Source organism: Ranitomeya imitator, chromosome 6 (assembly GCF_032444005.1).
Source record: "Ranitomeya imitator isolate aRanImi1 chromosome 6, aRanImi1.pri, whole genome shotgun sequence".
Taxonomy (NCBI): domain Eukaryota; kingdom Metazoa; phylum Chordata; class Amphibia; order Anura; family Dendrobatidae; genus Ranitomeya; species Ranitomeya imitator.
Genome location: NC_091287.1, coordinates 83,493,389 through 83,507,467, shown reverse-complemented (window position 1 = coordinate 83,507,467; position 14,079 = coordinate 83,493,389). Strand labels below are relative to the sequence as shown.

General features: G+C 40.0%; 1 protein-coding gene across 2 annotated transcripts in view; it reads left to right on the top strand.

The window, feature by feature from the left end:
- Positions 1 to 14,079, top strand: part of HDAC9 (histone deacetylase 9) — a 774,871-nt gene that overhangs the window by 636,180 nt on the left and 124,612 nt on the right. For both annotated transcript variants that reach the window (XM_069729825.1, XM_069729826.1), the window contains 2 exons: positions 6,061 to 6,217; positions 13,208 to 13,334. In XM_069729825.1, the coding sequence (XP_069585926.1) occupies positions 6,061 to 6,217; positions 13,208 to 13,334 (284 nt within the window). The remainder of the gene's footprint in view (positions 1 to 6,060; positions 6,218 to 13,207; positions 13,335 to 14,079) is intronic.

Below are 14,079 nucleotides of genomic sequence, written 5' to 3'. Positions count from 1 at the left end.
GCAGCTTAGTGTGGACTCAGCGGCACGCACGGGTAATCCTATTAGCTTTTGTTATTGAGGGATCTTGGCTGCAAGAAATCTGACTGCAAGTTTGATGGAATGTTTTTGTAGTTTTTTTTTACTTCGACAAAGCTTTTCAATGCTCAGTGAATGGTATCTGTCAGTCAATCAGCGATTTCAAAAAGTCTTTAGGTTCTCCCAATGAGCCTTTTCAAAAAATTGATTTTTATGGCACAGCATATAAAATCGGACATGTGCTCAGATTCATTGAATACTATTGGTCCAGGTGCGATCCGATGTGTGCATGAGCCCTTACTAGACAATTTTCTATACACATTAATGGGATAGTATTTAACCTTCAAGGCATCTTAGATCAATAACCACAGCAGTATCTTCAACTATATATGCCACATGGAAGAAAAGCCAAGGGACATTAATTTATATAAAAAATATATAATATCATAATAATGCTTATTAAAGGGAACTTGTCATGTAAAATCATGCTATTACACTGCAGATATGGAGTTAATCTGCAGGTCAATAGTGTTTTGACACCATGAGACACCAGCACTGAGACTCCAGCAGTTGGGCTCCAGTAATGGAGGCAGCGACGGATCGGTTTGAGTCATCACTCAGCAGATAGAGGGCGGCGGCTGTAATCATGCCACCGGCACTGACTGACAGCAGGATCAGCATTAGGTCTGGCTGTCAGTCAGTGCCGGGAGTGCGATTACAGCCGCCGCTCTCTTTCCATACAGCGATGACTCAACCCGTTCCCCCAAGACTGGAAGCCAAATGCTACAGGGGGAATAAAGTTCTCAGTTCGGGCGTTGCATGGCGTCTGAACGCTATTGAGCTGATGATTAACCCCATATCTGCATGGTAATAGCATTATTTTTACATTTGTAAGTTAGTGTGGAATAGGACAGCACCCTAAAACTAGATGGGAGACTCTTCCTGGGTACCAGACCTAATCGTATACAAAGCAATGCACATCCATTGTCCAGTCTCAAGCACAATGCACTACACAGCACAGCCAGCTTGGAGGGTTATTCCTCTCTTCATTGATTGGAATAAATGGAAAGTGTTTGGAAAAATAAGCAGCTTCCCAATGTACTGTTCTGCCAGTGGTGGCTGGGCAGGCTTAGTGCTTATAAGCTCTTTCCATTTTAAGCCCAGCGCTGAGGCCGGCACTGTGCACTGTTGGCTCCTCATCAGTCTGACTGTGCCTGTGATGCTGCAGAGACAAAGCTGCCTCACATAGAAGCATTGGTTGCCCATAGCTTAGGCCAGTGGTGGTGCAACAATGCTGTTGTCAGAACTGTCAGTGAAGCAGGAGGACCCGACCCTCATAAGCTAGGAAGCTGGGAGAATGGGTAATGGTGTGCTCCTAAAAGTAGATGATGGCAATGAGCTGAACTGAACATCAATATTAAAGTATGAAAGTCATAGTTTTACTCATAGACATGATGGCAAAGTATCAGGGCACAGGTAAGGTTTCTAAGTAGCACACTAGGGTGCATGTACTGCATATAAGTCTCAATTTAAAGGGAATTTGTCAAAATATGTTTTACTCTAGCATCTGAGAGCAGCATGATGTCAGTGTAAAGATCCCAAGTCCAGCAATGTGCCTGCTTGCTACCGTTTTGATAAAATCAGTCTTTTATGTATTTCAGATTTACCAGTTCTCTGAATTCTGAGCTCTATATAACCCCGCCCATACCACTGATTGGCAGCTTTCTGTGAGCACAGTGCATAGACAGAAAGCTGCCAATCAGTGGTGGGGGTGTGGTTATACAGAGGTCATAAATATAGAGGACTACCTGATGGCAGATTTACTATTCCTCTAGTGATAATCTCCTGCTGATAAGACACAGATTTTATCAAAACTGCAGCAAGTATCCCAGTAAGTGACACATCACTAGAATCAGGTTTTCAGACCCTATATTATGCTTCTTTCAGATTAGTTGGCAAAGGCCTGGTGACAGATTCCTCTGAATACACCACTGATGAGTTGGTCTGGCAGACAGGCAATAAAAACCTGGCAAAGTTGAGGCAATTTAGGCTACTTTCAGACATCAGTTTTTTGCCATCAGGCTAAATCTGGCAAATTTTTAAAAAAACGGATCCATCGCAAATTGTGAAAAACTGATGCAATGGATCCGTTTTTTTTGTCAGAACCAACTAGCTGATATCCGGCTACTAGCAGATCCTTCGAAGAGAGAGAATGGAAAATGCTGCTACGGGGCATGCTCAATTGAAAAAACAGAATCCGTTGCCGGATTCATCATTTCACGGATCCAGCGCCTTAGGCTTTCATTATAGCAAACTCCGGCCACCGCCGGATCTGTCGCTGTATGTTTTTTCGATGGACAAAAAAAAGTCACTATGTCTGTTTTCTCCGGCCAACAGAAAACAAATTTTAGACGGATCCGGTGGAAAATGGATGAAACGTGAGGCCATCAGTCACAATCTGGCACTAATACAAGTCTATGAGAAAAAAACGAATTCGACGGCAACTTCTGACGACAAAAACCTGATGTGTGAAAGTAGCCTAAGTGATCGCTAACAGTAGGTGCACACGTTCAGTAATTGGCAGCGCTTTGGATGAAGTGTATGTCTGCTGTGTCCAAAGCGCTGCCGGCTATTGAACGTAGGTGAAATTTATCTTGTGGAGACTCGCATCTCTGCAAGATAAATAGAAATTCTGCAGTCTGGAAGACGGGTCGCATGTCTGTCTTCGCGGATATGGGATTTCTTGAAATCCCAACCACTATGCTGTAACATTTGGATGCTGTGCAAGTATGCAGCATCCAACCCGCAGCGTTTACTGACCGTGAGCACCTACCCTAACATCTGCTCCATCACTTCATTTCTGCACCTGTGATCTACTAGAAAGGATGGCCGGGCAGGAAGGTGACAGCTCCCTGTTTCATTTTAGTATTCAGCAGACACAGATGGAAGCTGTACTGGTGCCAGGAGGTCACTTTGCCTTTAGCTCCAGTACAGGATCCATTCTAGCTGTCAGTACATGCTGGAAGTTGTATTTTGGATTGTCGGGGTGTGCTGGGAATTATAATTTTGTAATAGTTTTAGAGCCCAAGTTTGGGCGCCACTGTTTTATAAACCTGTATATCCTTTTCTTTGTACAGTATAAGCGGTGTGGACCTCAGTGTCATCAGTGTGGGGGTCACATCCTACATTATGATTCTCTGTGCACAGCTTGGCATTTACATGGGTTGCCGCTCAGTGGATGATTAATGTCCTTCTACTTCATAAAGGTTAATGTTGTTTTTGATTTTGGTCAAATTGTCCCAGGGCCACCCTCCCTAAGCAAGCAATGGGGCAGCAGATTTCTTTAATTCAGCAAATCTGTTTCCTGCATAGTTGAGTAGATTTCTCATATTAACAGGGCTTCCATTGTCATTCTTCTTGTCTGTTATCCAAAGAGGAAAAGAGTGACTAGGAATGTTTCTCTTAAGAGCGTTTACAACTGACTGTGAATGGTTCCCCGGGGCATTGCTTCCATTAAGTTCTGTACAAAGAAATGTGATTTCCAAGAAAGCTCAGGTTTTGCAATATGAGCTGCTGGGGATGTATGTGACACAGTGTACCACCCATTGCCCTGGCACCGGACAGGTTAATGTCTGCATGGCAGTGAACTTGGTGGGATCTAAGCTTTCCTATAGAATGACATTTTGACACTGTCTTTTTTACCTTGCGAAAAAAAAAATTGTTTAATTGCTCAGTTTTCTTCTATTTAATTTTTAAGCTGCTTTATTAATTACTGTAATTCAGTATTGTCAAAAGTAAGAACTTGACATTGCCTGGAGAATCAGTAAATTATTTACTATGTTTGTGAAAATAACAGGGCAAAAATCTGCATTTTCATTTGACTTTAGACAATAGAGTTAGTTGTATCACAACTTCTCAAGAGGTATATCAGCCCTACCATCTAGAATCACTAAATGAGAGATAGGGGGTGTAACCAGTTCTCCTGCTTTGCACTGATGAGGGGCAAGAAACCCCAAACAGCTGTATGCAAATAAAGACTCTGGTTTGGCTTTATATTTTAAAACACGTGGCAATCCTTTTTCAAGGGTCGACTTATAGGATTGCTGCTTCCAGTAGATGATACTATAATCCTATTCTCATTCCTCTTTGCATTTCTTATTTAACGGGGAGCATTACATTGCCTGTAAGTCTTCCTTCCTCCTCCAGGAGAAACTTTACCACTTAGACCACCCATCGAAGGATTCTCACAAAGTCAATTTGTCTCCTACTTTCAATTTTGAGAGGCAAGAACCTTCCAAACCTGTACATCAAAATCGAGCCTTTGGTTTGGCTTTGTATGCTAAGTCAGGAGGCATGATCCTTCCAAGGGTCAATATTGACTTACAGGATTGCTTCTTCCAGTAGGTGGCACTAGAGACCCTGTTCTCTTACTTTGTGAAGAGGCTGTTTGCTGGTGGCAATAGGATCTAATTTCCACTGTCCATGTCCCTACTATACAGTAGCTCTCTATAACCCATGAGTTGTACAATAACTGTACCACACTTTTATACGTAATCATACCAGGTTTTTGCCCAAATTCTGAGACAGAATAAGTGGTAAACTCCATGTGCCTCCTTAGTATGCATGGAGCCTGACTGTATTGAATATAGGTAAAATGTAGACTGTCATTACTGTATTTTGATGATGCTTATTTCTTCATGATCAGACGTTGTAAATGGAAAACCACAATGCAAGGTCGGAGCTGTTGCATAACTTAAGTCAAGGATCGCCAATGATTTACGATGGGATTTGGTGGGATCTGCTGGAGTTTCTGCTTTGATTGGAAAATAGGGCTGCAGGAAGCTATAATTGTGATTGCCTGACAACCTAATATATGGGAGGTGGATGTCAGAAGAGAGAAGGAATGACACATTGGATTTCCAATGGGCAATCTTTTTGTTCCTCCTGGAGATAAGCTGGTGGAGTCTGCCATTGACTCTCTCATAGAGAGCACAATAATGTTCATCCAAGCAGAGTGTTCATGCATTTATGGGGCACACAGAAGAGATATCTGTCTGCCAAATCATCTTTGGCCTATAGCTATAATGTGTTTGGAGGCCCCTATATATATTACATTGATTCTTTGATATTATATGTTCTCTACTGAAGTTCCAACTATTAGTGTGGTTATCATTATTAAGGTTCATTTAACAATGTCGCTGCAATTTGAAGTAGAGTTGCCATGTAGAGAGTGGGGGAAGGACATAACTGCATCCCGAGTCTCTACCTAGAAAAGATGGTGGACTTCAGTCTACCTCTTTTTTCGACCATGCAGCTAAGTTGTAGACCATAGCTAAGACCACAGCTTTGCATTAATGAAGCAAACACACAAATAAGTTTAAAGAGCATTAACAGAAATAAGCATTTTCTTCTCTCCATAGAACAGTGAATAACTTACTAGTGGTTTGACCACGATTACCTCCAGCAATTCCAATAATGGTGCTCTGCCGTTTCTTGAATGGAGCATAAGTACACATGCCCGACTTCTAGTCCATTAATTGTCTAGTATTGATGAGAAAGCGGAGTACAGTGCTCTAGAGAGCCCTATTCTTAGGATCCAGAGCCAAGATCTCGGGATCGCTGTGGGATCGAGTAGTCAGACTGCCATAGGATCAGTAAGATATACTCTATTCTATAGATGAGGGTTAACTTTCAGTTTTGGTAATGCTTTTAGGAGCCACCACTTAAAATAGCAGGTAAGCTATATGGAAAGTCACCATCATAAATATTATGTAATTGTGGCTGTTGCAAGTACACATTGCTTATGTTTTTTATGGGATTGTTTGGTCTTGTCTGCTTTTTATAAACTTTACCTGTCCCTTTAAGTACATCCCGCCGACAGAGAAACCTGGGCCAATCAGTCCTGATCTATGCGTATGCAAACTATGAGTCCATCTATCGTAACATTGTATTTAGCTCTTGATCTCAATCAATATAATATTGTTACTTTGTAGATAAATAATATTTTAGAATCTAAATACAATTTTAACCCTTTTTTGTTAACAGCTTCAGCAGGAATTACTGGCAATGAAGCAACAACAGGAGATCCTGGAAAGGGAGAAGGAACATAAACTGGAGCAGCAGAGGCAAGAACAGGAAGCAGAGAGGCATCGGCGGGAGCAGCAACTCATGCACCCACGGAACAAGGACAGAGGCAAAGAAAGTAAGGACACCTTCATAAAGATCAAAACCACAAGTATCTGCATCAAATAGAGTCTGATATGTAAATATCCTGCTTAAAAATGAATATATATTGCAGTTGGAGAAAATTTAGTAAAAACAGCTGCCAACCAATCACAGCGCAGGTTTTACCATTAATTTATACATGAAAATAAATTCCTACATGAGGGTGTTTGTGGGTGACATGCAATACAAATTTTCACAAAAAAAAGTTTGAAAAACAATGAGGACTGCAGTTCACTTAAAGGGAATATCTATATAAAAAAAAGTTTATTGAATAGCTGCTTAAATGTGTACCATATCATGTGCTTCTTAAATGTATAATGCTCTAAGGAAAAATATTGGTGCTGCCTATAGCAAGCAATTAGATGACAGCTATCAATCAACTTACCAATTATCTGAAGAATGAAAAGGTGATCGATTATTGTATATGATTGAAAATAATACACTAGAGACAGAATAACAACATTTCAAAAATCACACCTACGAGATTACCCAAGTCGGTGACATGAAGCACTGATGACATATTTTGTAGTACTCCATTATTTCCTGCAGATGTCACTTCCCCATATGGTTGGTTTCCATCAGAAGGAAAAGGGTCTACGAATGATTGATGCATGTCTAGAGTATTCAGATCTTTCTATGTCCATGATTGGTGAACAATTCTGGAAATCATAAATAATGTAGATACAATATTAATGTAGACATTTACTAAAAAATACTACGAAAAGAGCAAAAAATTGCTATAGCTAAAAAGTGACTAAAAAGCACACAATAGGGCATCTCCCGGGCAATAAACGTTGTAGATAGTGTGGTGTTGCTCACCTGGCTGAGTTGCGTCAGGTATCACTCCTATGCAGATATAGATACCAGTTGCTGGTACTCCTCATGGTGGAATAATACCAGCAGTAAATGCAATAGAGGAAAGGGATATATGGATAAGGCCGGGGTCACACTTGCGATTGTGATGCGAGAAACTCATGCAAGTTTCTTGCATCAGTACCCGGCACTGCTGCCCGCACTCGGACCGGAGCGTTCGGCTGCATGAATTTCTATGCAGCCACACACTCTGGTTCTGAGTGCCCATGGCTGTGCCAAGTATTGATGCTAGAGACTTCCACGAGTTTCTCTCGTCACAATCGTAATTGTGACCCCGGCCTAATTCTGCTGCTGGTGGTCAAGAAGATATCCAGTGGAGATGATGGTGTTGAACAAATAATAATAATAATAATATAATAATAATAATTTTTATTTATATAGCGCCAACATATTCCGCAGTACTTTACAAATTATAGAGGGGACTTGTACAGACAATAGACATTACAGCATAACAGAAATACAGTTCAAAACAGATACCAGGAGGAGTGAGGGCCCTGCTCGCAAGCTTACAAACTATGGACAAAGGACAGTTTTATCAATCTACATGTTTCAGAGTTGAGCAAACTCTTTCATCAGGAAAAAATGTTCACTGTGGTTTTGGCCTGATGAAGAAGTTTGTTCATCTCTGAGACATGTAGATTAATAAAACTGTAAAACTGCTCTTCGTTCAACATCATCATCTCCGTTGGATATCTTCTTGACTAGCAGTGCAGCAGATTTATCCGTGAATCCCTTTCCTCTAATGAAAACATTTCTATAGTCATCTATATTGATGTAATGGTGTAGTATACTTTCAATACCAGGCTAGAAAAAAGCACTGGTTATAAAAATCAAGAATTTTTTTGACTTTTATATTTCATACTTTCCATCTTGCTATGTAATCAGATCCATTACATATTGTCCAAAGAACTGTAGAATACTATAGACTTTCCACAGGAAAGAGCAAATTGCATATGAAAACTTTACAGTTTCACAAATGGTCAAATCTCCCATAACATCACATTCCTCCTTTACTTTTAGCATAATAAATGTCACATATTATATTATGAACAAATAATACCTCCTATGGATTAAAGTTTTTTTTTCCATCTTCTTAAATGACTAAAATAGCAAAAAGCTTGTAAAAACAAGCAAACTTTGAACTTACAAACCTCTCAAAAAATCCTATCGATCTCTCTTACCCTCTCAAGAAGACATAATTTTTTTCATTTATTTATATTTTTTTCATCATTACCTAAGTTATTAGCCACGTTTGCAGTTTATCATAGGTGGCCCGTCACCTAAGCAAGAAGACAGGTCTTTGCTATACAGCTTCCTAGTGTTGCTCTGATGCTGGCATTATCTGGTCTGCTTCCGTATCCATTCCCTCCTCCAATGCTACAGAGTCAAATCTTCCTGTAGATGCAGCATTGGAATGAGAACTTTTGGGCCCAGAGGCTTATCTATACTACTAGTCCAAGCTGTCAATCAACCAGGAGTGCATGACCCGATGGAAGGAGGAAGCCAGGACGAGGCTGCGCAGAGGTCCACCCCTGAAGATAGAATGTCGGTCAAAACCTTCAACCCTTTAACAATAAACTTTCATATTTTGAGATAGTTTATATTTGTTTTTAGAAAGTTGTTTGCACCAAACTACCTATATTCATGGTCTTTATGAGTATGTTTAGCTAATAATGGAAGTCTGTAGCTCATTAATCCATTTGACAAGTTTTCGTTCAGGAGCCATATTGCCAACTATAGGATCAAGATTCAAGAGACATAGCAAAGATCTGCATGGTGCCTAGAGATTTTTATTACTCAGCAAATTTATAGTTCACCATGAGAGACATCAGAGACTCCTTATAATCATCGTGCTTCAAGGTCAAGATAAAAAAAGTCTTAAATGGCTTATTCTATTTCTGAAAGAGAAAAATAGCAAATGTTGTAAAGCAAAATGAGGGACCAAAACAGTACTCACCCCTAGTATCCTTTACTGATTCAGCTCAATAGCAATGGTCCCCTCCTCGGTCATATGTAGAAGTGGCAAGCCAAGTTACCACTGCAGCCAGTCAGTAGCCACAGGGGTTATGTGCCACACTTTCCTGGCACCACCGCTCAACAGAGAGCCAGGATGCCAGTAATGCAGTCATTGATTGACTCTAGCGGTAGCCTGAGGACCACTGGATCGGCAAGGGATAAGATCTCAGCACTTCCTTTCTTTGTTTTACAGCATGTGCTGTTATTTTTTGTATTTATTTTCTTTATAGAAAAGTGATAACCTCTTTAAAATACAAAATTTATTTGCAATGTGAGATGAATCAAGTTATTAGGACCAATTCAATTCCTGATTCCACAGAAGAGCATCCACTTCTCTTAGCGGAAAAGCATCCTTCTTGTAAGATCCTAACGCTGTCTCCAGGGAATTCAATGAACATGAAGGGACACAAAGAAGTTTTGCATTACTTTCTTTCTAAATTTGGTAGATAAAATCCCCACTGTAGAATAAAACTTATTTCTTACATGTATATTTTGTTGTATTTGGCCCAAATACGAAGATGTAGATAATCTTAGCACCATTGGACACTTCCTTAGACCCTTGTCCTACTGCTTCCTCACATCACTTGTATTTTTAGATGTTCTTTGAGTAGGATGTTACTGGTTTCTTTAGACACAACAAACATTTTTAGCCCCTTTTCAGTAACCTTGAACATTTTTAGAGGTTCACAAATATCTGCAGGATGTTTCGATGAAGAGGAACCAAGAAGAGCTGAAGCTATTTTTGAACAATAAGTGTTGTATGTGCTTGCTCACTAGAGGGAGACAAATACAAGCAGTTTTCCTTGAAGATGAACAGTTCTTATCTTATATCTAGTGTAGTGGAGGACACAATTCATGTTATTGTGCGTGTGTACCAAACATATCCAGTGTTATACATTTTTTCCCTGCATAGAATAAATAGTTTAATTCTTCATATAATATTTATTTTCATGTATGTGATTTAAATTGTCATTTTGTGAAGCAAAACAGAGACTGCGGCATTACTTCTGTCTTTTTTTATTTGCTAAGATGAAAGTCTAATCTTAGAATAAATGTGCGGTGGTAGCAAGTCGACCATTTTTGTGCCAAAAACTGACTTTGATTTAAAAAAAAATTGAAATGTTCAATATTTAGACAATAGAAATGTTCAATATTTAGACATTAAAGTGACAAGTCTGGAACAAAGTTTTGTTCTTTTTGGTGCAAATCACTAGTTAATTTTTGTAAAATAGATTTGCTCCATGGTGACTTATGCTGGCCATATGCCTTATATTTCTGCCTTATCAGCTATGTAGTCTAGGGGCACTGCAGAAACTTATAAGCTGTAACCAATGTATCCCTTTTCTATATGAAAGGAAAGGATTGCCTCCATACTGTGTTGCTGACTCCACAAGCAGACGCCATTGTTTGGGATATCTCTGCTTGCATGGACAGCGATTGGTATATGGTGCCGAATAGTTTACTAAGTGATGATCTAAAAGGAAAACTGTGATTAAAATGGAAAGGAATGAATTTTTTTTTTAAAAAAAGCATTTATTTGTCATCTGATCCACTGCATGGACTGAAAGCCCCGCTGCCCGGAGGAAATTAACTTTATTACTTTCGGTAGCATTCATGTTTCAGTCATGGGGGTGTTGTCGGCGCGGGATCAGTCACCACTCTGTCTATAGAAAGTGGCACCTATAACCGTGCCTCCGACACTGACTGACAGCCAGCCCTAATGCTGAGCTGCTGTCAGTTAGTGCTGGGAGCTCGATTACAGCTGCTGCTCTCTACACATAGAGCAGTGACTGAACCCGCACCAACGCCACCCTCATAACTGATACATGAATGCTTCCGGGAGGAATAAGGTTCATTTCCCCCGGAAGATGGGGTCTAGGTGTGGGCGCCAAGTGGGTTCTATTTATAGTTTTTTTTATAGTTTATAGTTTTAGTATTTTATAGTTTTATATCCATGGTGGGAAATAGATGTAATTTTAAGGTCGAGGACCCCAATGCAAAAACTGAAACCTGGCCCCTCAACATGTACAATTTATAATACTGATATCCTATTATGTGGCAGAGGTACAACCAAGGACCAGGGCTGGGTGCAGCTCCGACCTCTGCACCTCCGATAGCGCTCATGGTTGAGGTGAATATAATAAATCGGTCCAAATCAAGGGGTTTAATGACAGTGAATAAAATAATGATAACAATACAATATACAGTATTGCAATGTAATTGCAAAACTTAAATCTAATGAGTGGAGCCGGTAAGTTGAGAGCCTGACTTTTCCACACTAGGACTTCATTTCCAACTGTGACTCCACAGCCTTAGTTGCTGACTTATAGTTAATTTGGCAAAAAATTTGATTTCACTCTCTGATATATCATTTAACCATAAATTCACTTAATTACTAATTAGTCTTCTTATGTAGTAATAAAAAAACATCACTGAAAGATAGAAAAAGCAGCCATACTTACAATACCATGTCCAGACACAAATGTACAAACAGGATGCAGCCAGGTTCCCCATTATAAAGGCGGGGGGCAGCACAGGTGCAAAATAAAACAACCACTTACTAACCCAACCAAACATCCGTGGGGCGGCTGCCTAGTATTCTAATTGCACATAGGCCTGCATTGGGTGTCATTCACACTATTGTGTGAGATGCACGTTTATGTCTATAGCAGCCAATTACCGACGCCTTCCAATTACATCAGGCAGGCTGCCAATACCAAATGTGCACCCACAGGCCAGACACCCCATATTACCCAGCCATCACTGGATCAAAAAAACGCAAAAAAATATATATAATGCAAGAGCTATTGGTCGATATTTTGCCCCAAATGCACAAGCTCGCAACCTGCGTCAAGGGCCTCATAATCTTGCAAATCCTACACTAAATTAAAAATCAATTAATTTTCCTAGCGGTGGCTGGGTAATGTGGGGTGTCTTGCCTGTGGATGCACATTTGGTATTGGCAGCCCGCCTGATGTAATAGTAGGGGTGTTGGTAATTGGCTGCTATACAGATAGATCTGCATCTCACATAATAGTGTGAATGACACCCTATGCAGACCTGTGAGCAATTATAATACTGGGCAGCCACCCTACAGATGTTTAGTGGGTTAGTAAGTATCTGTTTTCAGTGTTTTGCACCTGTGCTGCCCCACGACTTTATGATGGGGAACCTGCTGCATCCTATTTGTGCATTTATGTCTGGGCATGGTTTTTCAAGTATGGCTGCTATTTCCCTCTTTCAGCGATGTTTTTATTTATTTTTAGTCTTTTTTTTCAGTGAGTTATTCTTATGTATTCAGAAAGAAGAGTCACATGACACTTCTTTGGCCTCTTCTGGCTATGAAGGAGCCTGTAGGTCAATGTAGACACAACATACATTATGTAGTATATGCTCTTCCTTCTATACATAAGTAGTTTTTAGAGGGGGAAGACTATGGACTCTACATCACTGAGGCCAATAGATATCCCAATTTAAGGGAACCAGTCCTGGTGACATTACCCTTTTGCATAGTCAAGCATTGAATGACTCCCAGTGGCCATTTGATTGCTACAAACTGCACTGATTTTTGCTTAATTTGCAGAGTTTGGTCTCATCCCACCATGTAGGTGCAGCAGGTTTTTCATTTAGCGCTCAATAAGAACAAACTGAGGTTTAATTGACCTTAAGGGAGTGCATTTAATCCATTTTCCAACAGCATATTCAATATATTTTATGTCTTCGGAGCCACGATATTAATTTGCAATGCCGGCAGTAAGTAATTCCTCTACTACCCTATGGGTAAACAAATAGTGTGGGAAGCTAAATTAAATTGTCACATTTATAGGAGTTTCCTCCTAGTGGAGTGCACACTGCGTGACTCTGTTACCTAGAAACAAGCAAAATGAAGTCACACTTCCTAAATCACATTTAACCCCTTCTCCACACAGGGGATATGCTGTAACATTAATATGTATTTATAGTTTTATATTTCTGGCTTGTGTGCCTCACAAAGGTGTTCTCGTTTTGTCTAGAGAAGTCTCATGCTCCTATCGGTTTTACATTGTTTGGTGATGTTTTCTCTTTTTTTGGGTTGTAGGAGCTGTAGCCAGCACCGAGGTAAAGCTGAAACTCCAGGAATTCCTCCTGAGTAAATCTGCCACAAAAGATACTTTTACAAACGGAACCAATCATTCCATGGGCCGCCACCCCAAGCTTTGGTACACGTATGTCATCATATCTCAATGTCTTATTATCAAAAATTACTTGGGTTATTAGGTTTTGGATTCATGTTTTTTTCATTACAAATCAACTTAAAAAATTAAGCTTAATATAAACACACTTAGACATTACCAGCTTTACCAAAGATATACACAAAGCTGCAAACATATCATCTTATCTCCTGCTGCTAAAACAGGACTACATGTTTCATACCTTATCAAGAAAGTCAATGCTTTGGTCTTCGTAAATGGGTTGTTGAGGCTAACGACATGGATGGCCTAAGGATGGTAATTGTGAACAAGCCATGTTAAAAACGCTTGTTTCATGATTATTTGCTGTGTAATCAGGTTGTCGATCACCGGATGAACGAGCAAAGAGGTCATTCATTGGGTGAAATGATCTTTGTTGCAGCATAAAAAGTTCATCGTTCTTGGCAGCGGATCGTCCTGTGTGAACAGGATTCAGACTTCTGAGAAATATGGAAGCCTACGTGCATAAATTACTTTGGTCTTCCTGTGTAGACAGGCAGTCGTGTGTTGTCCCATCAGTCTGTGCATGTAAACGGACCACTAGCCTTAAGATAGGTCATGAATATTAAATTGGTGGAGGTCCAGCACCCCACCAATCAGCAATTATCATTCTGACGGCGACCACTGCTGAGAACTGCAGCTCAGGGAAGACATACTTAACAACTATTTAACATTTTGAATATTATATCCATTTATATTGAAAGCTTCCTGTGTAAGAAAA